The sequence below is a fragment of the Toxotes jaculatrix genome, chromosome 7, assembly GCF_017976425.1.
Source record: "Toxotes jaculatrix isolate fToxJac2 chromosome 7, fToxJac2.pri, whole genome shotgun sequence".
NCBI classification, from domain to species: domain Eukaryota; kingdom Metazoa; phylum Chordata; class Actinopteri; family Toxotidae; genus Toxotes; species Toxotes jaculatrix.
Genome location: NC_054400.1, coordinates 2850782 through 2878405, shown reverse-complemented (window position 1 = coordinate 2878405; position 27624 = coordinate 2850782). Strand labels below are relative to the sequence as shown.

The 27624-nt window shown below is 45.9% G+C and overlaps 1 protein-coding gene across 3 annotated transcripts in view; it reads left to right on the top strand.

The window, feature by feature from the left end:
• The first annotated feature begins 763 nt into the window (after positions 1–763).
• The window catches only part of rusc2 (RUN and SH3 domain containing 2), a 29125-nt gene continuing 2264 nt past the window's right edge, over positions 764–27624 (top strand). The window contains exons 1-11 of one of the 3 annotated variants that reach the window (XM_041042247.1): positions 764–914; positions 14431–16195; positions 16732–17302; positions 21159–21851; positions 22944–23150; positions 23377–23547; positions 24537–24613; positions 25389–25563; positions 25828–25933; positions 26225–26271; positions 26367–27444. In XM_041042247.1, the coding sequence (XP_040898181.1) occupies positions 14624–16195; positions 16732–17302; positions 21159–21851; positions 22944–23150; positions 23377–23547; positions 24537–24613; positions 25389–25563; positions 25828–25933; positions 26225–26271; positions 26367–27444 (4697 nt within the window). In that variant the 5' untranslated portion in view covers positions 764–914; positions 14431–14623. Of the gene's footprint in view, positions 915–9626; positions 9692–14430; positions 16196–16731; positions 17303–21158; positions 21852–22943; positions 23151–23376; positions 23548–24536; positions 24614–25388; positions 25564–25827; positions 25934–26224; positions 26272–26366; positions 27445–27624 lie in introns of those variants that run through there. The other 2 variants (XM_041042248.1, XM_041042249.1) reach the window with 2 other exon arrangements.

The window sequence follows — 27624 nt, the reverse complement described above, 5'->3', positions numbered from 1 at the left end:
GAAAAAGAGGAACTCATGCAATCCAGAGGAATTTATTCAACTCTGAGGTTAGTTTTGAGGTTGTACTTTGTGGCGCTTGCGCTGGTTGAATGTGCAGGGGTTTATAAGCTTTTACAGGTAAAACCAAATCCATTTCCAACCCTCGGATCAACACACACAGCTTTATCATTTGCTTCTAAACCCAGGGCTTATAAGTCAAGGTGTATCTTTTTGCAGTTTTAACCCCTAAACCCTGGGACAATTAACAACTGAAATGAACTAAACACTAATTTATGGGTGTCCCGGTGGCCTAGTGGTTGAGATGCATACCCTATACGCACAACATCCTTGGTTTGATTCCAGTTGGGGGGCTTTGTTGGAAATGCAGAGCTCTTTGGAGTAGTAGTAGTTTTTTAATCCTCATATACTCCCTGCTGCACAGCTCAGTATAGGGGAGACACATATATCATAAAGGTGGGTATATGTAGAGTAACCAAGATCCTTACGTAATTCATTTTGTCAACAAGTCAACAAGCTCGTCAATAAATTATTATTTCTATTATTATTATTGTTATTGTTATTGTTATTGTTGTTGTTGTTGTTATGTGAAGTGTGCGTTCTTCTAAACAGTGAAGCTAAATTGGATCCCTGGCTGAGGTGAAAGGCCTAATGAGTACCAGCCGTCCCACCCAGGGTTAGATAATCCAGTCTGGGACCAAGCTGTGACCTCAGGCTGACGTGCCGCTCCGGCCCAGCCCATCCTGCGATGCGCCGCCGCCTGCCTGCCTGCCTGCCCTGCAGTCTCTCTCTCTCTCTCCCTCCCGGAGAAAACAATATTCCCACACGTCAAGGACTAGCAGCCCACCAGCCCGGTTCTCTGCCGCCACACATGCTTTTTGTCGACAACAGGCCTGCTGCCGACCACCTGCGACAAGGTGAGTGTGTTCATATTGTGATGTTAGTGTTGTTGATGTTTTTTTAAATCCGAGCTGGGAGGGAAAAGGCTTGTTTCGGCAGCATCGCGTCGGAGGCTGAAAAAATGATGCCTCGCTCGGTCAAACCGGGAGGGACGACCGCCTCGGCTTTAGACCGCTATTTCCCTCCTTAACCGCCATGTCGTCTTTAATAAAACTTTCACTGTCATGTCTTTAGATCAGGGGGGATATTTTGACAGATGGGTCTGTCTCATTTGGTGGCGTAGCGTATTTTTTTTTTTTTTATCGCAGTGGCACAAAGGCAGGGCAGCGGATGGGGACGGTCGGACACATCGTAGGTGTTTCACCGTTTGTCTGCGGGTTAGAGGCCGTGGGCTCCGGATTAATATACCCGACCGGGCAATAACACACAGACACGGTTCGTTCATGAGAGGCTGAAGTGGCTCAACGATGCCACGACAGCGGCCTGCACCGCTATGCGATCACCATATTGATCCCATATTACCAGAGACAACAGCGGCACACAAGCAGTGTGAAGTTCGAGAAAATGGAGACCGACTTCCGCTTTTAAAAATTTACTAAGTAAAGGTTTGGAAAAGCTAAGACGTTAGTAATCAAATTTTTAACTGTTAGCTTTATGTGATAGAGCGATGGATCAATACAAAATGGGAATCAGAAACAACTGAAACCAAGAATTAGGCTGTAAAACAAGACAGGGTGTTGATTTTTGTCCTCGTTTACACGTCGAGGCTTTTATTTTGAAGGCGCTCTGGCTGTACTTCCTGTTGTATACTGCTTGTTTCATGGTAGTGGTGCCTTTAGGTCCATTTCAATATGGTGGGTGATGCAGATTAGTGATAACCTCATGCTAAGTCCGCAGCATTAACCTGTAAGTTCTGCCGCTTAAATCCATTTATATTAAGTGTGTCTTCGATGTAAATCATGAAAATGAGTGTGTAATGTTCCTGTCGGGGCTGACTGTGTGATCTCTCACTGACATCTTTGGTATTTAGGGGTGTTTTTATAATGACTCGCTTGTTTCGTTTGGTTCCTGCTGTATCTCTCACATAATCATCATCTGGCTGCAACAGTTATTTTTTTTTTTTTTGAATTGTGTTTGACATTTGATATAAAGAAGTGACACTGGTACAACACGTAGGTTAGTTCTTACCTAAGTGACCCTGAGCTGTTAGAGACCAGGTTGTGGATGATATCAGGAGGAAAGCAGAGGAGAGCGTTCAGTACATAGTAGTATGTTTTCCTGCCTTGTTCTCTGCACAACCTGTTTATAGACCAAATTATCCTGTCAACATTTGGCTCCCTACTTATTTCTGCAGTATAATTATGAGCTAGACTCCCTTGGATGCAGATAGGGTGCACACTGTAGCTGCTCCTGGAGAAACAGTGTGAAAGAACTTTTTTTTGTTGTTGTTGTTGTTATCATTTTTAATATTTATGCTGTTAGTAGTCATTTTTGCTAGAAAAGTTGTGGGTAGTACTTCCAGCACTGTGAAGTTCAGACAGTTGAGAAATTGAGGATTTTTCCAGGTGTATCCACCTGGAAATTTTTACAGTTTGTGTTTGCTGATGTGATTCCTCTGACAAACAGAGGTAAACCCTGAGAAATGATGGAATGTACCGAAGATGAACATTTCAGTGGCTGTGTTACGTTGTCAAAAACCTTTTCACAAATCCATCCCGCCACCCTGCCGCAGAAGCGGCTGATCAAAAACAGAAAGAGATCAAGAGAGATTTGAAGATCATCTGGCTTAGAGCAACATTTAAGGTCACAATATTAACTCTAATCAACACCAGGGTCCAAACTGTGTCACTGCTTTTAAAAGTGTCAGACTGTTTCAGCGCACCTTTCTGAAGCTATTCACAGATTTGTGTGTTTGAATTCCTCGTAGTTAGCCAGCATCTCCGTCGTTAAAGGCCAGTTCTGTCCAGAGACTAACTGGTCGCCCTCACACCTGAAGCTAGTTATGTAAAACTCAACTTTAAGTCTCTGCTCTCACAGGTCTGATTGGTGATCAGTGACAGTCATAAAAACAACATAAGGACTGAAAGTTGCCTCCTTTTAAATTTTACTGTATAGTCTCAGACAAACAATCGGTGAATGAATTGTTTGTTCGATCAACAGAAAATAAATCTACTATTTTCATTATCAGTTCATTGTTTAAGTAATGCTTGGAGCTGGAATGTCAAAGAAAGCATTCATTGATTAATCAAGAAAAAATCAATATTTTGAATCGATGAAAATAATCATTAGCTGCAACCCTACAGTCGACCACCGTGAGTTTATATTCCGCCTGTAACCAACAGGTGTTTCATTTGTCGATAATTATTTTGATTAATTAGATTATTTCGTCCCTAAAATGTCAAACAAGTGAAAAATACTCTTCAGAAATGATCAGATGTGAAGTTAATGTCTTCACATTGTTGCTTTGTCCCAACGTCCAAAACCCAAATCTGAAGCCAGTGAGCGTTTGCATATTTGCTCAATAACTGATGAATTTAACACTGAAATAGTTATTGATTCATTTTTCAGATTGAGCGAAAGCAGCTCCATTCGTGGTGAGAAGCAGCAGCATCTCAGCACAGTCTGAGGCACCCTCGTCTTTTCTCTTTCGTATGTTCTCCAGGGCTGAATCTGTCTGCGTCACCAGCCTGTGGGAAGCGACGTGTGACCACTAAGCTCATCATGGTGCCGTTACGAGTTTAAGGCCTCGCCGTTGTAGCCGTGCACATTTCTTTTTCTTTTTTTTTTTTTTAAAGCCACAGCTGATTCAGTGTGTCAGGCGACGTGCCTGCTCTCAGTGGTCAGCTGCTCTTCCCGATCTTGGAATGTGTGTGTGTGTGTATTACGTAACCGAGGGGCCTGCGGAGGCCGGATGTGCATAGTTACTCTGTGTGTGTGTGTGTTTTGATGTGTGTTGTGATTTAATCTATTGTGTCAGTATCTCAGATCTGTAAAAGCACTGTATGCAGATACCATGCTGGTCTCATTGTGTGTTATCTAGTTTCCCTGAATAGAGTGTTTCAGCAGTGTTAACTGCAGCTGCACCTAAATGCTTTAGTTGGCCTGTTTTTGAAGGTTGTCCAGTGTTGAAGGATTACATTTCATCAACATTATTCATTTGAGAACTTTTTAAGTCATGCCAACATCCCGAAAGCCTTTTTTTTGTCCTTACTCTCTGTTATCGATGCACTTCAAACTGAAAAAACCCCCCCAGCACAACACAACTTGTGCCTGTGTACCTCGGAGCTTGGACCATCCTGTTCCCACTGGTTCCATTAATGCTAAAAATATCTGCAACCATGACATTTTCAAAGGTGCCTTACTAAACCGCGTCCATTCATTTTTATTTATTTGCAGGTTAAAGTGTTTATTTAGAGGGAAAGAGCAGGAAAAGCACATTTGTCTTAATGTAAGTTTCTGATCATTTCTGTCATAATTCCCTGTAAACAGTTGTTTCAGAGGTTGAGACTGTGACCAGAAAGTTGCTGGCTCTGCTCTTTTGTAAACTGCATTTAGTTGCCCATGAGCAAGGCAATTAACCCCAGTCAGCTTCCGTGTTTGAAGTGAAACGTCTCGTTCTTGAAGAGCTGTGGGAGAGAGATCAGATCCATGCAGATGCTTCTCTGTTGGGAAAAACAACTCACCACTGTTGATTACAAACAAACTTTTATATAAAAGGGACTTTTATGCGAATGCAAAGGATCCTAGATGTAAGTTTAGTTCTTTCTTCTGCTCAAATTTATGCGTTTTGACTTTGGTAAAACTTTCTGATGTAGAAGATCTGAGCTCCTGTGTGGAAGGACATGGCCATAATGTGTGTTTCTGAAAAAGAACGATGAATACTGAATGAGACACACACACAGGTTTTACCCTGTAGCTGTGAGTGTGTGTACTTATCGCTGAAGCCTGGCCTGCTCCGTATTTTGTGCTCATTTGTCTGACTGCGAACGATCACTGAGAGCTGCCGGGACACTGTCAATATACCGTGGACATTTTCTCTGTGCTGTTGTGTGGGGTTGAACGGCAGCCTCGTAATTACATGATGACTGGTGGCTCATCCGCTGACTCAGGCCAGAAATGGGAGGGAGGCAGTAGCTTCCTTCAGCAACTCCAACAAATGCACTGAAGCTCAGTCACAAAAAGCTGTATTTTATGTTTAGATTACGGTTCCCCATCATAGAAATATAAATCCTTCCAGCCTCGAGCTGAGCTGAATGCATCACTGGTTCCTCATTGTTTGGCTCCACAGACTCTAAATTCTCTGCTGCCTTTGCAGTTCCAGAGTTTCTGGCAGAAACGTTCAGCTTGATTAAGAGATTAATGCTCCGCCTTAGAGGAGCGTGGGCAAGACTCAGCCAAAGATAGACTGTTCCTCCGATGGACAGGCCGGTTTTGAGTTGATTAATCAATTAGTCGATTTTGCTCAAGTTCTTTAGCGAGCGGAAATAGCAAATACTCTCTGATTTTCAGATGTAAGGATTTGCTCTATGATTTATTTTACTGTGAACTGCTTGGACAAATTTTAGAGGTCTCATGTTTAGCGACGGGAGCTTTTCTTTTCTTTCTGTAACTGACTCGGGGACCCGCAGCTTCTTTGTGCACAGCTGCCGAGCTAGCATCTACCTGTAGCCTGCATGTGAGGCATTTAAGGAACATCTGTAAATTGTAGCTACAGAGAATAACCTGGGTTACACTCCCCCCCCGTTTAAACTTTATGAGTCTCTGCGTGGACATCAGTCCCACGCCATGCCACCCACCACCACAAGTAAATGCTCAACCTGCAGGAAACGCAGCAGTTTATCGTTCAGTTTAATCCTAAGAGCAAGTGATGCCTCTGTTTCAGAGAAGGAATTATGGTTGACATACTATAGTTTAACATAACTGATGCTGTACATGTAGTACAGAGTTAGCACAAGCTGATATACAAAGCGAGGGGACGTACAGGACTTTTAAAACCGACCTTTAAAACTTGTAAATTTAGAGGCAGAAAATGAGTCATATGCATCCATAATCCTTCCTGAAATCAGTCGTGGGCCAAAACAAGCCTGTGAACAGGAACTCTCCACCACTTCCTGTGTAAATAGCTTTTAGTCACCCTTGAGCAAGGCATTTAACCTCTAATTGCCTTTGTGGTAGACAGGGGTTGCTGTCAGATTGCCAATAAAAAGCAAATACAGCTGTTTCTCTTGCAAATTTGAAAGATGGAAGTGAGCTGGCAGAATTACAGTGATGCCACTACGATTCCTCTTTACAAACACAGTGACAGGGATAGGGTTGTGAATTCTACCGTGGCCACCTACACTGAGAGCGCAGTGGGACTGTGAGACGATCTGGCTGAAACCATCTGCAGTCCATCTTGGGTGGATATTTGTGTGTGCGGCAGCACGGGAGACGAGAGAAGAGAAAGATGGACGGAGAGAGGGCGAAGGAAGTGGGTAAAGGAAAAACGTATTGCGCTGCGGTGCACGCGGTGGGTGGAAGAGAAGCAGAGAAGAGTAAGGGAGCAGGGATTTAGTGAAGCCGAGGGGGGACGGGAGAAAAAAGAAGGGAATGCATGATGGATCGAAAGAAGGCAGCACAGAGAGTGAGAGGCACTTGGATCAGGACCAGAGAAAGAGGAGAAGACCGAGTCAGCACAGTATGAGAAGGGGAGGAGAGAGATGTGTGATGGCTGGAGGAAGAAACTGTTTTGTATTTGGGTATTAACTCATTTTAAAGAATAAATTCTGTCCCATGCAGCCACTCATGGACCGTCAGCAGCAGATGTTTCAGCGAAGCACCGACTTCCTCTTTAACGATCACCTTCAGTAAAGATGAGACGGAAACTGAAAGTCTGCTCATTAATTCAGATTCTGTGTTTGTGTCGACAAGACGTCAGCCTGATATCTGCAGACATCTGCTACCCGGCAGGGTAGCAGATGTCGATAAAGCAGAGTCCCAAACGCTGTTCACTCAACTTTCACGGTTTCATATTTCATAGCCTGAGATAATGTGTCTTCAACTTCAACAAGCACAAACTGAGCTCGGATTAGTGCAGTGTGTCCCTGTCCCTGCCGTTTTTGGGTTGCCTGTTACTGCAGAGTGGAAAAGCCTCCATGTCTGCAGAAGACACTGCATACCGTCTTGTGAAGCTGAAGCTAATCGGCTGTAAATTCCCTCATTTTCAGTAGCTGATTTTAAGCAATCAGCTGCTGCCTGCCACGTTCCTCCTGCTGTGGAGGAGTGTCAGGTAACACTAATACCTGTCGACGGTGGCAACACACCGGCCGACTCTTATGTAAGAGCCTGTAAGCTCTTCAAGTTCAGGCAGAGAAACAGACGAGGAGGGAAACTGTCACTAAGCCTTCAGGAGAGCGGGGATCAAGGTCATGTGTTCATCTTTAGCTCCTAAAGTAGTTCAAGGGTTTGACTCGTGCGTTTATTCCGCTGGTGCTCGAGTGGCATCATGCATGAAAAGCACCTGACCTGGACCTTTGATTTCACTAATGACTCAGCATCATTGTGGTAATGTATTGATCTTAAAATGTTTCATAAAGCACAAACCGAGGAAACTGTTTTTCTTCAGGCGAATCGCTAACAGCTTCAGGGATCCGTGACCTGTGGAGGATCAATAAGGCCTCACATTTCGCCGCATCAACGAACACGTGGACATCAGTTCACATCAGCACGCTCAGTGCCACCTGTGTTGTTTTTTCAACTTTGAGGCTTCCAGTAGAGGATAGCACATAATCACAGAAGGAAATACCATGTATTCATGCCACAGAGAGATCAGAGGTTCCCGTCTGACGCCTCACTTCGTCACAGGATACCTGAGAAACGAATGACTTCCTGATGTTAGGATTCAGCTTAGAGTACGGCTGAGCCTGATGGAAGATAAACGTTAAAGTTTGATAATGTAGAGCTGAGTCTGAGTTGTTCTAAATTGGCCACAATTACATGACTTTTTGTTTTCTGGTTTGTAATGAGCATCACATCCTCACACTGGAGTGGCTTTTTTAAGAAGTTTTTAGCCATTACTAATTCTCAGAACAGTTTGAGTTTGAGCTTTTTAACCTGGAGTTAAAAAGAGGCTTTGTCTTTTTTTTTTCTGACAGATGATCCAGTACTTGGCTGGTGCTGGTGGGAACTTTCCACCCTGAATACAGGACGCAGTGTGCCATGACATGGGGCCATTTCCTGATTGTTTCCTATTTTTCCTCTCTTACTTATCTTTCTAGATTTTGGGTCTTTCTGGTTGGACAAAGAATAACTGCATAACAGGCTGTGATTGGTTGAGCCGTTGTCAGTGATATGAGACAACTCCGAATTCTAAAGACACCTTCACCTGGTTCAGTTTCCACATTCCTTCTTTTTTAGCTCCTTCACTCTTTTTGTTTGGCTTTAGTTGACACTGCTGTGAGATGGTGAATGCGTGCAACAAACAAAAGCTCTTTCATTCGGTTAGGCTCACACACACACACACACACACACACACAGAGCACTGAGCCTGTAACTCAACAACCAGACAGCCACAGACGTTGCTATAGACGGTGCAGGAGATCAGAGAGAAACTGTCAGAACAAAGGATAGATGAGAAAACGAGTTTGCTCTTACATTGCTGTTTGTTTTCGGTGGTTGATATCATCGTCTTCATCGCCTTCATCGTCAATATTGAAAGCACGATGGGTAACTAAAACCCACAAGCACTCAGTGATCTTTGTCTGGTATCGTTCAACCAGCCGGTCAGATTTTAACTATTCGTGGCTGTTGAACATCTTTTAATCAAATATGCTTAACAGTTGAAATCTTTTTAATAGTTAATGTATTTGGATGTATAGTTATGTGTTTGCCTCAACCAACCCACAGGTACAGTGACACAAACACTTAAATCACATTTAACAATTAGAATCAACGAGAAATCAAATCCAGATCTAACAGATGTCAAATCGAGGACTAATACTGTACCACTGGGTAAAATATTACTATATTTTGATTAAATAGTTTCTAAAACATCTGAATGTTTTAATCAGTGGAGAATAAAGGGGACTTTGTGGGCAGAAATGTCAGAGACAAACATTTGTTTAGTCCACAACCACAGCAACCATCAAAAAACAAATGAAGGTCATTTTCTGCCACGAGGCTGGATAAATTTCACTTACTGCCCCTTTATAGTTTGGAGTTTATCTTGTCTTCTGCTGTACATAAAAACAGTTGTCTTCTGCCCTCGTTGTTCAAATGGTCACAAGATTGCATTCAATAAACATGAGTCCCACGGTGAGTGTGGACTACATCCATCATCGTAATTGCTTTCTCCTCGGGCTGTGTCGTCTGTCTCTGCCCGGCGAGGGTGCGCCTTCGCTCGGACGCACCCCCTCCCACACTTATTTCTGGAAGTAGAGGAGGACATCCTCTGTTACGGCTCTGCTTTCCTTTTCCTCGGTATTTCATAAATAGGTCAGTTTCCCACCCTGCTCCCTAAAACCAGTATTGTCGGTTTTCCAGAGAGTCCACTGAGGACGTGTTTATGGAGAAAAGTCTCAGCTAAATTCAATGAATCCCCAGTTGTTGGAGTATTGGAAGGGACAGAAAACTCTGGTGGCATTTCTCTTTTTCTTTTTCTCTTCTTCTGTTTAATGGAGAGCAGCAGACAAACCCAGTCTGGAGCTGAACAACACTGTGGAGGAACTTTTTTTTTTTTCCCCGGTCGTGTGAGGAGGAGAACATGACTTTTGAGTGATGGTCAGTCGTCGGTCAGAGGTTTCTCGGTTGTGCTCAGGTTCGTGTGTAGACAGGCGTCATGTTAGTAGTAAAGAGATAAGAGTAAAATCCTTCTGTGTGGATGAAGACTGACAGAAATACACGTTTTTTTCTGAGTTCCTCTTCCTTCTTCCCTCTTACTGTTGTTGCCAAGGTTACCTCACTTTGTTTGTGGTGCATTCATCCTTTTTCCTCTCTCGATGGTTCTTGTGTTCGTTTTCTCATGATGTGTCTGTCACCGGACAGCCCGCCCACCTCCTCTCCCCCCCCCCCCCCCCGATTGGCCGGGGCCTGTAGCTATGGTTTCTGATGTCGGGTGGGAAATGAAATTTGATTGGCCGGGCTCAGCCCCTTTGTTCTCGTTAACCCGTTATCTGATCTGATCTGCTGTAATGTGGTAATAACACAGAGCTCGGGGTGTTGTTGTTGTTGTTGTTGTTGTTGTTGCTGTTGGCTTGAAGGGAGCAGACGGACGTGTTTTCTTAAAGCACAGTTTCTGTGTTTGAAGCCGGACCCGCTCTGCGCTCTGTTGGCCGGCGTGTTATAGGAACTTCTCACGCCTGAGAACAGTGATCTGATTTTGAAAGGGACATTAAATGTGGAGGAACTTGTTGTGGTGCCGCTGATTCAGGAAAACATATCGACAGAGTCAAACTGTATTTTTTGTTTTGTGATTTCATGTTCAGATATTTTTTGATAAGCCAGTGTGTGTGTGTGCATGTTTTGTATGAAAGAGCTCATTTATGGAGCCGTGTCCTGTGGCGCTTAAAGCAGGGAGCATAATGGCAGAGTCTGTTCAATGGTCCCATTCACAGGTTCCTCCGTCTCTGTTTCTCTGTGTGTGCTGGAATACTTGAATAGTCTGGCAGCCTGTGTACATCTGACCAGTGTGGCAGTCTCATAAAGGCCTGCAGCAGTTGCACAATGCTACACAGCAGCTGCCGTTTGTGCATTATAAACATACCACACATCAAACTTTACATCATGCAACGGGAAACTGTTTCCTGTGGACAGTGACACCATTATTTGACCGTTAGGACAATGTGCCTCACCATTTAATGCAATTCAGTATCTCTAACATTAAATTCCCTAAGGTGTACTGTAATCTGATAACCTACAAGGACAATTAATCAATTATCAGAATAGTTGCTGATTGATTATTTAATTAGCTAGGTTCAGTTGCATTACCTTCATTAATACAGTGATCTGAAAATGATTCCTTTTCCTTTTCCTGAGCTAAAACTCTAAAACTAACTTCTCTAAAATCATTCGCACCTTTAATGAGGACACTGATTCAGAAGAACAGAGTTTAATCTGAGTCTTTTTAAATTGTTTGGCTTCATGTTACAGAGAAAAGCCAGAGTGTCTTTGGCGTTGGATTGCACTGAAGATTAGACTCGGATTAACTTCCTGCTCATTTCAGTTTGAAGTGAATGTTTGGCAGCGCAAAGCAAATACTCTGATTCTCTGTGGAAAACACAAAACATGCATTGACCTCAAAATGCTTTTGATTAAAACCGATTGCCTCGACTTTTCCAGCTGCCTCACTTTTATCATCCAGGTGTGTCTTTACAAGAATATCCACAACAATTAATAAAAAAAAGACACAAAGCCAAAGGAGGTGAGACACTTGCTGCTAGCCTGTGTTAGGCTTGTCTGAAATCACGTTACACAATCTAACCTCCCTGTCCCTGCAGCTAATCTCTTAAACCCATTTTAGTTTCTCTTGTCTGGTGTTAAAATTGCCGGCACTCTTCATCAGAACCACTCAGCTAATCTTATTAATGTCACTTACTGACAAGAACCACTAGACCTCATATACACCTCAAACGTTATCTTGGTGGGATTTTTTTTTTTTTTTTGTATCTTAAATAAGAAATGAAAAGTCCGTTGCTACGATTTGCAGAATCCGGCCTCTGTGGGATCTTTGCATTGTGTCACCTTTGTTTCTTATCAGCTGCATTTGTCCGTAATATGTGAAGTTATTATGTTATTCAGCAGTACACATTAAATACTGAACGTTTCTGAACATATTACAGCCACTGACTGTGGCTGTTAATTGCAGTCAGCTGTCTCTTCCTCATGTGTCCTCTCTGCTGTTACGTAACGAGAATCTCTGAAAGCAGCGGTGGTGAGATATCAGGCTTTTTGTGGCCGTTACCACATATTCAGTGCAAAGTGAGCTCTGATTATAATGTTAAATGGGACAAAGGTCCTCTTAGTTTGTATGTTGACCTTGAGTAAAGGTTGTTTTCTTCCCAAATTACAGTTTTATTCTTTATTTTGAATGTATACTTTCAAAATAAAGTTACAGGCTGCTTTTCACTGATAAACTTTTTAGGATCACAAATAAAAACGGAGTGATGAGTAAAATTTGGCAATGAAGAGTACAAAAAGGTAATTAATGAAACAAAGTAGAGTAGAATTATAAATAATAATAAAATAATCAAAGAGTTAAGACATATTAGAAGATGTGTTAATTGACTTTAAGGTTTAATTTAAGGCTACTACCAATGATTAATCTGTCAGTGGAGTTTATATTTTATTATGATTTGTTTTCAGTATTGGGACCAATAATGATTTCAGTGAATGATAGGCTTCACGTGAAACTGAACTGAGTCAATATCTGCCAAAGTTGATAATTATCTTCCTGTACGCCCACAGCAGGGCATCATGGGTAGCCATTGCTTCTTGGTTCGCAGCTGTTGGATAAAAAAGGTTGAGCTCCGGTTCGGTGGAGGTGAAGCTGAAGCCTCCCTGACAGCAAATACCGCTCCGGTCTCTGTTCAGAAAGGTCATTTGTCAGGAGTGGCATCTCAGTTATTACCCTGCCAGAGAGTAAACCTCAGTCACCGTGCTAACATTTAGCTTCAGACCTGCAGTCTGCTCTGCAGCCCCAGCTGGCCTTTCTCTGCTCTGTATTTAGCAGCAATAATAATGATGAAGCAGTGCTCACTATGCAGCTGCTTGTAATTGTTTTTCGTAAAGGTCTCCTCTGTCTTTGTATTTGCACGTGAATCCATGTGAATCTGTGTCCGACCGTCTCTGCAGCGCACTCTGAGATGCTCCCATTTCCTGCTCCTTCATTTTTTTAATCCCTAAATCAGATTCCGTTCTTTGGTTTTAAATCCGCTCCCACTTTTCCCACTTGTTCGACATCCAGAGAGATTTGAGAATCAAAATTTCATTTGAAATTTGCTTCTAATCGACCTACTGGGATTATGATTTACTAATCAGGTATAATAGAGGGATTACTCTGAGTCTTAGTTAGCACTTCTCTAGTCCAGGTCATGAGCCGGTGAACCGATGAATTAAAGCGAGCTGCCATTCCTAAGCCTGGTCATATCGTATAATGCTTTATGACAGAGAATTAAAGACACTGCAGAGGATGGATTAACTTCAACAAGCCAAATTTGATTAACCTGGGTCTGGCAGGGTGGCTAGCACACGCTGAAGCTGCCCTGTAACCCTGGGAAATATTCTGTCCGTCTAAAAACAGCTGCACTAACAAACAACAAAGGATGTAACGGTGGTTCATACAGTATATAAATAAATCATTCCCACATTAATCTGAGATAACAGCAGCAGCATTTCCCAGCTGTTAAACTGCATTTAAAGTTGTGCGTAGCATTGTGTGACATCTAATGTTGTCTCTCTGCAAAAACAAAGCTGAGCCGTTCCATGTAATTTCAGATAAGGCGGCGAGTGAATGACTGAGGGAGAAACGACTTTCAGCGTGTTTATCTTCTTCAGCTTCGCCACATAAGAAAACTGTCGACAGAGGAAATGACATCGTGCAACAATGCAGCAAGCGTTACGGAAAATGTACGACACTTAATTTGAGGGCGATACTGTATATTTACATCTAAAACCACCACGACACATAACGCCTCCTAACCTAGCTGCATAAAGGTTAATGCCTGTAAATGTGCTGTCAGAGTGTCTGTGCATCAGAAGAAAACAGCTTCCATGTCTAAACTCAGATGTTAAAAATAAACTGATTATCAGCTAAAAACCTCATTAGACCAACAAAGTGAATCTTAAAGGAGAGGGATGTGGATTTTAAGGGTGTGTTCAGTGAAATGGTTGTTAAACCCTTTGTGTATCAGTGTGTGTGTGTGTGTGTGTCATTTAGGGGAGTAATATGCGAATGGGGATGAGATCATTGTCCTGTTTAAGAGTCAGCTGCTTGGTGTGTGTGTGTGTGTCTGTGTATCTCTCACTGTTTCCACCTCACACAGTGCTGAGTCACCCTGCTCAGTGTAAAGATGAGACTCGATGGTTCTAGTTGTGTTCTGCTGTTACACTGTGACCCATTTAAATCATTTAATTTTATAGTGGTTGTGGTGCATAAATAAGAAGAGCATGACCTTATACTTGGCGCTGGACATATTCAAGTCCTGTTGTTAAAGGGCCACTCGTGAAAAAGTGTAGTCGTCATGGGCGGATACTGCTGTATGAAAACAGGGCTGTGTCCTGTTGTGGGTGCAGAGGAGCTTTCTGAAGTCTGAGACGTAACCAGGGTGTCCTCAGGTTTGGACTCAACGGATTTCTCAGTTTGAGTCCAATGAAAATGTCTTAATTTGTCTTTCACATCTTTTACAATCTCACCCCAGATTTGTACATGTAAAGTCCCTCAATCAAACTCGACTCGCCTTGAACATTTGAAGTCTGCGTGTGGAATGTGTGTGTGCTTTGACGGCTGTGTTTCCTGCGCCTGTAACATTCTCCCTCTCTCCGTCTCTTTGTGTTTTCCAGATGTACCGCTCTGACCGCGGTGTCGACTTCCCCGACCTCTCCTTCCACGTCCCTGGCGGCCCTGCGGAGCTGGGCTCAGCAAACCGAGTGTGAACGAAACCAACAACACATCACGCTTGTACCTTCCCCTTCACCCACACAGGGCCTCCCTCAGCTGCTGTAGCTCCAGTCCCACCCTCCCTCTTCTCGAACCATGGACAGCCCTCCTAAACTGTCTGGCGAGACCCTGATTGTGCATCACATTCCCCTGGTGCACTGTCAGGTGTCAGGGGGGCGGCAGGGTGGCTGTGGGGGCTCACTGAAGAGAAGCAACCCGTTCAGCCCGCCGGAGAACCTGGGCCTGAGCCGAACCACTTCCCTTCCAGAGAGAGATGTCCTCCAGAGAGAGGCTCTGCTCTACAGCAGCCTGATCCAGACCTCCAGCGGCTCCTGGTCGTCCCACAACGGAGGAAGAGAGAGGAACGGTGGTGGGAGAGGCGGCAGCACGGCAAGCGATGATTCATCGTTTACTTCGAGCAATTCGGAGGACCAGCTGATGGCAGCGCACACATTACCAAGAGCTAAGCCGAGGAGCAGGAATCCGCTGCGTCACAATCCGTTCCTGCTGAATACTGAGGATGACGAAGAAGAAGACGAGGACGAGGATGATGGGGACAACCTCAGCGGTTACCTTGAGGACTCCTCTTTTCACCTCCACAGTGACACTAACTCTGCCCTTGATGACGGGATGGCTCCCTTCCGCCTGCATGACCTTGGCTTTGCTTCTGAGCCCTTTCTTTTGCACAGCTCAGTGGGAGGAAGCAGCCGTGAGTCCCTGAGGGGCGTCGCTTCAGATCTCTCCAACCACCTCGAAGACCTGGACATCTTAGGTCTGGACAGCCAGCGCCGCCATGGAAGCAGTGGTTCCAACATGTCCATGGACTGTGGAGAGCAGGACTGGGGCGATGACGATGAAGATGAAGATCATCCTATGCGGTGCGGTCGAAGCAGTAAGACGGGCTCCTACTCGTCAAGCTCCTCGATCCAGCACTGCTCCTGCTGCGCGCTGTCCCAGACCTACCATCAGCACTTCCCTGAAGCCTTCCCCGAGCCTTTTTCAGAGTGCCAGCAAGGCTACGGCAGCGACTCCTCTTGCAACAGCTCGGACGGTGTGCTCGTCAACTTCAGCGCCATTTACAATAAGATGAACAACAGCGTGCCAGAGAAGCCGCCGGTCTCTGGGCACACCAACCTCAACAGCTCCACTGAGCACTCCTGCACCTCGTCTGTTTCTGATCCACCAGGAAACCAGCGAGACTCAAGTGGAGGGGCTTTCTATTTAGACCTTCACACCTCCCCAACTGAACCTCCTCTATCACAGCAACAACCCTCTTGTTTTGGCAACACCTTCCCTCTCATCCGTGAACCACACCTGTCCACCTCCTCCACCTGCTCCTGCTCCGTGGAGCACCAGGGGGCTCTAGACCTCGACGCCAACTGCAACTCCTACCACCCCCCACATTCCGGGTCATCTGGAGACCTGGCGTCCTGTCTGCAGAGCCAGGCCCGACTGGTTGTTGCCACCCAGAACTACTACAAGCTGGTCACCTGTGACCTTTCGTCCCAGTCGTCGCCGAGTCCTGCAGGCTCCTCGGTGAACAGCTGCTCCGATGAGCACAGCAAAGGCAGCCCCACCCCGACTCAGCCCAGCGAGTACTTCCTGTTCAGACAGCGCGCTGATGAGGAGGGCGTGCAGGAAGAGGACGAGGATGGCGAGTCATCCAGGGTGAGTGGAGATTTCCTTCCTCAACAGTTAAAACAGTTTGTGATCCATCTACCAGAATATTTCATGGGTCGCACAGTGTCACGTTTGTGAAGTGGCTACCACTGTACGCGTAGGTCCACACACAATTTCATTTACCTGAGATACTTAAAGGTAACAAGCAGGATAAATGACCAGAAACAGTAAAGAAATGGTTTGGAATTAATGCAAACGGTCCTGTGACACTGACAATAGCCCTGAACTTAAAATAGCCGTGACACTGGTATTAGTCTGGCACTGGCTCATTTTAGATCACAGACACTGTCTGGGGTTATCTGATATCATCATGTCTGAGGATTATTTTAGCAGTGATGTGTTGCTGAAGGGTATTAACATGAGTCTGTAACGGTCAAAAAAAAAAAAAAAAACGGGCATGAAGCCTCCTCAGGCCGCTGGTTTTCTGTGGATTGGTTGGTTTTAAAGATTTTTTTTGAAGAACCCTTCAGGTAATCTGACCCCCGCTCCCCCCACCCCCGCCCCCCTGCTTGTTTCCTTTCCAGCAGGGAGACGATAATGATGATCATGATGGAGAGGACGAGGAGGAGAAGAATCAACAGGCAGTCGGTGAGGCTGAAGCTGCTCCCGCTGTGATTGAGGGCCAGGTTTACGTCAACATCTCCCCCCCTGTGGTTGGCCGGGGTGTTATCGGAGGCGGTGCCTCTTCAGGAAGTCGTCCCCGTTCCCGCAGCTACGACCGCAACCTGGACAAGTCTCCGTCTCCTCGGCTCGGATCTCTGGAGCGCATGTTGAGCTGCCCTGTCCGGCTCAGTGAGGGCGCTGCCCCGGCCCCGCCTCCTCCTCCGCGGGTCACCTCCTTTGCAGAGATCGCCAGAAGTAAGAGAAGAAACGGAGGTACGGGGGGGTCGCCGTCGCTGAAGGCAGCCCCAGACCCTTTCTCCTCCACTTACTCCACCCACTCCCACTCCTCAGTGGATTTCTCTCCGATCCCGGAGCAGCACGTGCAGGCTAACAATCAGAGCCTGTCACCTGTACCTTTTACCAGATGTTACAGCCATGGCAGCATTGAGCGACACCTGGAGGGGGCGAGGGAGACCCGGGCCAAGGCTGAAGGTATCAATAAATTTTTGCCACAAGGGGGGGGGGGGGGGGGGGGGGCACATTGAGCAGACATGCAGCAGGATTAGCATTAAAGTGGAGCTGTGTTTTCCTACCTTCTAATTAATTTAAGTCTAATATTCATTCCCTTCTTATCTGGCTTGTTAGCTGCTAGCCATGAAAATAAAACAGTGCTAGAAAGCTCCATAGAGCTGCACAGTTGGGTGATACCCTTCATCTTCTTCTGCCTCAGCTGCTAATTAGTAATTATTTTTTTATAATTGAGCCACTGACTTCATTTAAAACACATCCTGCCTCGTGGCTGCACTGATGATTGATTGATGAGGAGTTATTGTTACTTCAGCTGGAAATATTTCAGCGGTCAGATCTTCACATTGTCTTCGTGATGGCCACAGGAATTTAAAACACACTTAAAATGTCAAAGAGGATGAGATAGCACCGACAGAGTGATGCAGAGCGTGTATCCTCGGGTTTACTCTGAACGAAGGCTCGAAGTGGGCCAAACGTGTTCGGAATAACAATCCGTTGAGAGGGGAGATAAAGGTGCAGAGAACCCCCCCCCCCCCCGCTGAGCTCCACATCAGCCAACTGCGCTGTGTGTGGGTCTGCTGTGTGTTTGTGTGTGCTGTGCATCCAGATCCACAGAGCCTGTAGGCCCCGACTCGTCTCAGAAAACAAGGGAAGGTCAGACAGAGCTTCTCCGTGCTGACAGAACAAAGGGTGTCACCTGTCTGTGTCTGTTGTAGCATCATCGAAAGGTGCCGTGAGTTTCATCGTGTTGGCGGTTTAATCACACGGCGATGAGAAGTGATAAACTTCTACAGAGTCTTTCTGTTTGGTTGCCAGAGCAGTGAGTCGCTGAAATCTTGCACGATAAGCATCTATCTGAAGCATTTCATTGTTTTTCTCGAAATGAAGAAGCTGCTCAGAAAGTCACATGCAGCTGCCGGTGCTTTCAGGAAGGTAATTTTATTAATGCACATTTATTAAGGAAGTAATTAATCTACTGCATCCTGCTGTCTGACCTCTGACCTCTGCAGGAAGACAAAGGGCAAATTAAAGTTCCTTAAAAAATATGGCACATAAACTTGAGAATCAAACGAGTTGAAAACAATAACAGACCAGTTCTGCTTCACTTTTTATGCATATTGTCCAAAATGTTGATTATCATGAGCGCACACGCTGAAGGCCGCAGGAGTGTACTGTCTGATTCACATATCACTACATGACTATTACTATTCAGCTTAACGCAAATGTCATTTAATCGAGTGCAAATATATGCAGGCCAGTGTGTGAGGCCATGGGAGCAGGTTCTAAGTGTGAATGGGCCCAGAGGCATGAGCGGAACTGTGCGGTGACTATCAGACGCCGATGGAGGCTAGAAGATCCGGACCTGGAAGGCCCCTTCACCTTATAAAGCTCAGTCTCAGCTGCCTGCTGTGTGTGTGTATGGTTAGATAAACACACACACACACACACACACACACACACACATGGAGTGCTTGGAATTCCACTGGAAAAATACCATACACCAGGAAAGGAATGTCCCAGCTGTTCCCCTTTCACAGCGTTATACAAACAGGAGCTCCCAAAATTATTTAATGAAAATTTAAAGAAGAAATGTCCTTTAATGCAGATTCATTATGATGTTGTTATAATAATGATGTTTAATTAACAGACTGCTTCCCCCAGGTTTCTTCAGACTAATTAGACGAACCAGCGAATGGAAATCGGTTTAGTCAGTTTCATCTCTGTGTTTACACCCGTTAAAGGGACCAGGTGTTGCTGTGGCTTCGTTCATTTCCTGCATTTTAAAACTACATTTTTATTAACGTGAATATCTGTGAAATCAACAGAACGATTCCTCCTGTAAAAGGCATCACACCACAGAATGAACCATCCTGCCTCAGGTCACCATTACCCAGCCTCCAGCCTCATTTACACTGAATCTGTCGGCTGAATTATGGAGCGGATGTTTTACTCTCACCCATGTTCACGTTCATGTATGGGCCATATGTAGGTCAGTATGCAGCAGGAATGTAGTTGTGGGTTCCTTGGTTGCCTCCACCCAGTAGAATCAGATTTAAAACAATCAGGATATTATCAGAGTGTGATCATTAGAGACGAGATGAGAGCAGAGCAATCGATTAGTCCATAGGCACAAAATTAACCTGCAGCAATTTTCAGAATCGTTTCACTTTTTCAGCAAAGACAAAAGAAAAAAAGTGTGTGCAGTAATAAAGATAAATAATGGGGGAACCATTACTGTTGCTGAGTGCGCAGCTTTCACTTTCCACAGCTGCACAGTTTCAGGTGGAAGAACAACAGAGCACTTCCCCTCCTTATTTACTGAGGACAGATCAGAGCTGGAATGGACATTCTGTGACTTTATGTCCTTCAGTTATGGCTTTTCAGTTGACTGGGGCAGTGAGACCAAGGACACCGATAAATTGGAACGAGGCGCGTCTCACACACGCCTCAGATACGTCCTCCTCTGTCTTCTAACGCTGCATCCATGAAGACTGTGATGATTTCAGATTAGAACGAGAGGCTGTGCAGCGTCTCAGATCATATTTTATTCATCAGACTTCACTTCAGTCAGCTGTGCTGTTTCACCGCAGCGTACAGGCCTCTGTAAAAGCCTCAGCTCGCTCACTGATGATGCTAAGGAACAACCCGAGCTGTCTAATGGATTCATCTGTGAAAGAGGAGAGGAGGGAAGGAAGGAAGCAGGGAAGAAGTAGATGGAAAAGGGAGGGGGGGCGGGGGCAATTAGAGGGATGACGGAGCAGATAGAAGAGACAGAGAGAGGGAGTGTTCCTATCCTCCGTCCCCAGTGGGAGCTCAGGCCTGAAGGGTGTGTAGTATTCCTCCCTCCTCCCTCCTTCACCACGTTTCCACAGCAGCTCAACGTCGCCCCCCGTGGCCAAAACGCAACACTGCGCCCAGCTCAGGTGACATCGGTGGGCCGGCTTTCGGGTGACAAACAGCTTGCGCAACACTGCTGACGTCACACACGCTCCTGTCTGTCACACACTGCACTGGATCTAGGAACACACACACACACCCAGAGAGAAAACACACACAGATACTGACTTAGTGGTAGAAAACAAGTGCAGAACAAGGCTTCGCCTCGCTGGTGTCTCTCCTGACGCAGTGCCTCCAGGTCCAGTCTATGTGTGTGTGTCTTCCTCTGTGTTTCTGTGAATGTGTGTGTGTCTGTAGATGTGTGTTTGTGTGCACGTGGGCCTGTCAGAGCAGCGTCTCTTAACATTGGCGTGGTTGTCTGTGATAAGGGCTGTTGAGCTTTGTCAGTTATGACTGGGCGGTTTTCTGTTAGTCTGTGTTTTAGGTTTCAGTTCTAACCGTGTTCATGCAGGTCGGTGCTCAAACGATTAACCGATCAACCGATTAGTCGACCGACAGGAAACTGATCGTGATGATTTAACTGTTTATTCACTGGTTGCAGCTTCTGAAATGTGAGTGTTTGTTTTGTATCATTGTAAGTTGGATTTCTTTCTTTGGGTTTAATGGCTGGACGATGTAAACAATTTGAAGGTGACAGCTTGCATTTTGGGAAATTGTGATGATTTTACACAGTAAAAGATTAATTGATTAATTAAACAATAATCGATAGATGTATGAGGAAAAATAAGAGATAAAAATCCTCTGCTGTTACAAGCATCCCATCAGAAACAGGCCAGTTTATTAGGTCAGTCATTAGATGCAGCCTCGACTATATTCTACATATTTGTTAAATGTTTTTTTTGTTCTTTGTTTTCCCTTTTCTCCCCCCGTGACTCCTCCATCTTTCCTCCACCCCTGCTGTCCTCCTCATGCTCTCATGCAGGTGGTCTCTCCAGCTCCTCAGACAGCCGGCCAGCGGTGGTCCGCTACAGCAGGGACCAGCGGCCCACCACTCTCCCCATCCAGCCCTTCACCTTCCACCACCAGTTCACCTCCAAGCCCCCGCAGCCCAAGCCTCTGCTGCCCCTGCTCACGGGCTACGTCTCGGGGATGCAGGCCCGTTCCAGTTCCGGCTCCGGGTCTGGCTCTGCCTCTGGAGGTCCGGTGGGGGAGGATAGTGAAGATGCAGCTGAAAATGTGCGGAAGTATCAGGGGGCACTGGCTGGGGCAGCCCCTCCCCCCGGATCAGTTCGTCCTTCACCTCTTGGGAGCTACTCCCCGGTGCGTCTCCAGGGGGCGCCCAGTTCCGGGACCTGCTCCACCTGTACCCCCAGCCCTCAGCGTTCACACAGCCTCTCCTGCCCGCTCTCAGCAGGCCTCGGCCCCCTGCAGACCCCGCCCACAGTAAAACAGGGGGGGGGCTCCGCGGCATTACCGGCAACCCCGCCGCCGTCCCTGGGCGTGAAGAGAGGGACGGTGCCACCGATGCTGCCGGCGGTGCAGGGACACTGTGTCCACCGTGGAGCTCTGTCCAGTTTACCAGCGCTCCACGGTGACACACTGAGCCCGCTGGGCTGTCTGGACTCTGGAAAGCACGGGGAGGGAAGCAAAGGACCTGGAGCCAGGACACATAATGGTAGGTTCCTAAAGAGTTCTGACGTGTCCTCGAAAATTATTCATAGAGTGTGTTCTCACGAGAAAATGCTCTTTAAGAAATTATAGGTTGAAATCTTAAAATGTTCACAAAAGCAAACTCCAGGCACTGGAGCCGCAACAACATTTAAGTTTAGATAAACCTGTTTTACTTACATTGATCATGAGGAAATTAAAAATACAAGTATTTCACAGTACTTTTGTTTTATGGTTCAAAACAGTTTTGTGTTTTTTCCTGGACTTTTGCTTTGTAAACACATGATGGCCCCAGGGATCAAACAACAACAACAACACAAAAGTCTTGTGTCTGACATCAGGCTTTTGGTCACATCACAAACTGGGATTTTTGTTGTCTACTCATTTGTTGCTCCTAAATATAAAGTAAAAATTTCAGGCTTGTCTCCTTCTTTTTTGAGAAGGAGACAAGCCAGTGTCCAGTTTCGTCGTCAGTCCCATTTCATTGTTTTCATCGGGTGTATGGTTTGTTCGACTTGTGTGCTGAACATATGACCCCACTGCTCCGCTTTCTCTTTCAACTTTACGACTATGGTCGTCTGTCCTGTTTTGTTCTTCTGCTTTATATTTGGTTTCTTGCTTCTGTCAGTCTCTTGATGATAGAATCAGTCGGCAGGTTTACATTAAACAGAAAACAAAAAGAAGAAGTTGACAAAATCACCTTGAAAGTCACAGAGAGCAGGGCAGCAGCTGGTTTCTTCCTGTGTCTCGTCCACGCCAACCTTTCCCAGAGAAGGAAACCTGATCTCGGCAGTTTTAGGAAAACACCTGATCTTCCTGGGGTTTTCACTTCCATCATAGCTGTTAAGTTTTTGTGATTCAGTGTTGATCTGCTCTTTAAAGGAAGCTCTTCTACGTTCTTATTGTTCTCTCTTTCTCTTTCCTCTCTCCCCTCATGCATGGACTTCTCCTGTCCTCCCTTCACCTTTCTCACTTGCCCTTCTTCCTCTCCTTTTCTCCCAAATCTTCCTTCCATCCACCTACTCAACGAACCTCCCTTTAACCCCAACCTGACCACCAACCCCTCGATCATAATCTTAACACCTCCCCTCCCCAAAAGCACACCACCTCTCTCCTCAGGCCCTCAAATGGAGGGAGTACCGTCGCCGAAACCCACTGGGGGTGGAGAGGGTCTCTGGCGGCGTAGGATCAGGCGTCCTGTCTGGTAACACAGAACCCCGAAGGGGCGGGGGAACACGGCCTGCCAGACGCAACGTGTTCGATTTCCCTTCAGCGCCCTCTAGCCACACGCTGGGACGGATTAATGGTGCTAATTGTTGTATTCTCAATGTTGGGACAAATGCAGTTATGAAGATATTTATTTTTAAAGTACGAGCACAGTGACAAAAAGAGTCACTGAAAAAGTATCGCTGCAGGGAGAACAAATATGTCAGAGACATAAACTATGTTTGTCCTTAAAGGCTTCTTATGCTCTAAAGCGATGTGTGTTTATATGTGTCTTATTGTGTGTATGTGTGTGTGTGTCTCTGCAGCAGGTCAATCGGCTAAGCTACAGCAGAGCTACACCGATTTCCTGCCGGACTACTTCTCCCTGACCGAGAAGCCGCCGGAGGAGTTCTGCCTCTCCCCCGACGCTTCGTCTTCATCCTCGTCCTGCTCCTCCTCGCAGTCCCACATCTCTGTGGACCTGACACAGAAGAGAGGTGAGGCCATGTGTAGGTGTATGTGTGTGTGTAGCCTTTCTGTTTTTTCTCAGTCTCTCATTCCCCCTCTGACTGTCCTGGACTTCCTGGGACAGTTTGGTCAAAAGCACCTGTCTGTCTCTGTTCCTGCTTCCATTTCTCTTCATCAGGGAGACGCTGGTTTGTACCATGATCCACAAAAGCTAAGATATTTCTGAAACACCACTGTGCTGCAGACAGAGTCAAATAAAATATTGCTGTCTGGAGAATCACATTTCCTGATCACAGACTGTTGCTGTCAGGGAGAAGAACGCTCTGCTCCTTTCAGTGATTTGGGTGAAAGGTGCTTAAATCAAGTGTCTCTCTCTGGGAAAAGGCTGCTCGACAGTGAGGAGAGTAATTCAAAGCCTCTTGAGGCAACAGGGTGTCATGTAATAAGCAGGGAGGTCGTCCTTCACGTGGATCATCCAGGTTTCCCTCCCAGTATCGACCCACATCTACATCAAGTGTCCTCGAGCAAGACATCGAGGGACAGATTTACTAAGCCTTCTTCACCTTTGCTTCGGGTGCAGTGTGTCCCAGAGATGTGTTATTTATCCAACATGCGCACAGTGAAGCACAGTTTAGCTGTCGTGCATATTATTCTGATTTTAGCGGGAGCTGCTTTTGGTTTTTGTTCAGTAGGAGCTGGATCGTGGTTTTTAGTGAATGTTTTGTGTTCTTGTTGCTTCATTGAGGTTTTGATCTCAGTACATTTTGTCCTGTTGTCTGAGCAGACAGATCCCTAGAAGGCAGCCTCAGCTGCTCATTACACAGATAGTTGCTGCCTTAATAAATCTAACAGCGAATTCATGCAGAAGGACACAGCAAAGTATGTGCTAAATTTGGATCTTAATGCCTCTCACCTCCATCCAGAGGAGGATGAAGGAGGGAAAGAACAAAATCCTGAAACTAACAGAACATTACAAAGAAAAAGAAAAATGTTTGTTTTCTCCTCTCCGTCCCATCAGGTTTGGTGAAGGCTGTGAACACGGCAGTGGATCTGATCGTGGCACACTTCGGCACCAGTCGGGACCCAGATGTAAAGGTAGGAGGTGTATGTGACCAGCTGAGCGTTCTCTGAGGATGAAACGAGAGCTGGTTCACGTAACAAAATGAAAAAAGCAAAACTGAGAAGCAGCTTCATGTTACCACTGCAGCTCAGTAAAGTTCAACAGAACATAAATTAAACCTTTCAGCAGGTGAAATACATTAGAGTCACAGACAGATGGCGCCATTTGATTTCTTTGATCCCCTCTTATTCTTTACTCAGCTGATGTAACAGCTGTGAGTTAATACAGTGAGTAAAACTACCACCACTGAAAGCATTTTACCCCAGGCTGGGGCTGATCTCTGGGTTCTTAAGGTTTGTTTTAAATATTAACTATTTAAATATTATACTATAAAAAATGTTTTGCCACACCAGCGTGCAGTGTACGTCTGTGCCCCTCAGCTCTGTACTCACATATGTTTGTTATAAAAAAAAAAAGATGGAACTGGTCCCTCGTGTCTTTTGCTTTATTACACGCTGGATTCCTGGCTCATAATGTGTTTGTTTACTCAGAGTCAGCAGGTAGAGAGTGAATAAGCAGATCAGTCTAATCCAGAACAGAAAAGGGCCGGAAAATACCGCCAATCACGGACTGAAAACTTGCGCAAACAATTAACGTATTTACTTTCTGTTTCTTTATTATGCCTAAATAAACACAAGTGAACAAATAGAGTGCTTTCCTACACCGACAAAAGCAGTGATGGGAAAATATTCCTTTTCAGTTCCCCTTTTATTTCCTTCATCCCTTAACATTTCTCTGCAACTCTGCCAGGCTAAGCTGGGAAACAGCTGGGTGAGTCCCAACGTGGGTCACCTCATCCTGAAGTACCTGTGCCCAGCCCTGCATGAGGTGCTGCAGGACGGCCTGAAGGCCTACGTACTGGACCTGATCATCGGACAGCGGCGTTGTCAGCCCTGGAGCCTCGTGGAGGCCTCCACGCAGCTGGGTGAGGATAAAAATGAAGCGAAGAAGGTTTCTCTACCATTTCTGTGATTATTTGTTTTGACCACTGATCCATCCAAAGATCACCAGCGACATGTTATTCATGTTATTCACATGTTGCTGCACAACAACCTCTAATGAAACAGCTGCTGTCATCAGCATAAAAACCGTGTCATTTACACAAACTGGTTTTCAGAGCTGCTGTTCCCACCCTCCGTACATGTCAAGTATAAAGTATAACAGTTTTTTGTATGTCTGTGTCCATCAGGCCCGTCCACACGTGTCCTCCACACCTTGTTCTCAAAGGTGAGCCAGTACTCGGAGCTCACCAGCCACAGCATGAGACTGAACGCCTTCATCTTCGGTCTGCTCAAGTGAGTCGTTTCTCTTTCTGCCCGTTTTCACTGTTGTGCCCATGATTTTTACAATAATGGTTCTGAACCCAGAAGTTGGGATCTTCAAGAAGCTCGGAAAATGTCGGTTCATTTTAAAACTATTAAAATTTGCAGCCACAGATTGAAAGTAACTCGATAGGGGCGGGTGCAGATGATGGGACGTCACGTGTAATTTCACACACACATTCTTACAGATATCAGGCTTGTTAAACCAGAGGTCTTGACTTTAGGTTGTAGTGTTTTTAATATTTGACTCTCCTTTTATTTCAGCCTGAAATCTTTGGAATTCTGGTTCAATCACCTCTACACACATGAAGGTCAGACTTATGACTTATGCATCATTTATTTCATGTGCATGAAGTCCTGAAGTTTGAGTCTTGATCTGATTCTCTGTTTTGTTTTTTACGTTCAGATATTATAGCCGCACACTACAACCCGTGGGGTTTCCTTCCCCTGGCACAGGGGGCATGCCAGCCTCTCTTCGAGGAGCTCCTCCTCCTGCTGCAGCCGCTGTCGCTCCTCCCCTTCGACCTGGACCTGCTGTTTGAGCTTCATCTCCTCCAAAAGGGCCAGGAGCATCTGCGTCGCAAGGAGCAGCTGTGCTCCGCAGGCCAGAGTGTCGACCAGTCGGCTCGCTCCACCTTTCAGCTCATGAGAGGATGGAGCGCCACTGTGAGCGAAATGGTCAGAGACTCGAGCGCCGAGGTGAAGAAGGAGAGGGCGGGGCTGAGACGAGAGGGGACGTGGCCGAGGATGGAAGGAGCCAAGTCGAGGAGAGAGGGAGAAGGAGTAAAATCAAGGCTGAGGAAGGAAGGGGGGACAACTGAAAGCATGACAGCTGGACCTGTTAGCAGACAGACGGTGATGGAAGTAGGGTTTGCCAATCTTTGGAAGGAGAGGGGGATGGGTGAGCAGAGAGTGAAAGGCGTAGGACAAGAGAGCCAAGGAGAAGGAGAGGACGGACAAGAGAAGGACAGGAGGAAGAAAAAAGACAGGGATTCGGCAGATGAGGGGCGTCAGCGGCAAGACAGACAGGCTGGCTGGTGGTACCAGCTCATGCAGTCCTCCCAGGTCTACATCGACCAGTCCACAGAGGGGTCAAAGTTCGTTAAGGCCGAGAAGAGGAAGAAGTCATCTGAGAGACGGCAGGGCCAACTACCGCCCACCAGAGAGGGAGTGGTGGAGGGGGCAGAGTCAAGCCAAGAAGAGGAGGGCTACAGAAGCAGGAAAAGCAACAGTAGCTCCAGTGGGGAGTCAGCTGGATCCGGGGGAAGGCCTTCATGGATGGGCAGCCCACCAGAGTCTGTTCTCAACCACGACAAAGAGACAAAGCTTCTGGAGGTTACAGGGACCGGAGCCCACGCAGCATCCCAGGAGGAGAGCCCCTCACAGGCTCAGAGTTTGCGCTGGGGCAGGCTCTTTGGATCTAGCGTTGGTTCTCCATCCAGAACGGAGGGAAGTGAACAGAGGACGAAAGGTCAAAAGACCAGGTAAGTTAAGAAAAGACCAGAACCAGTGATAATAAAACAAGTACAGTCTGTGTATCAAAAGCCTGATGTTATACCGCTCTGTTGCTGAAACTCACAAAACGAACCGTGTAGTTTATTTTGACTTGAGCTCATGTGCATTGTCCTGGTGCAACGATACTAACACTGTCCTTATGTTTAAAT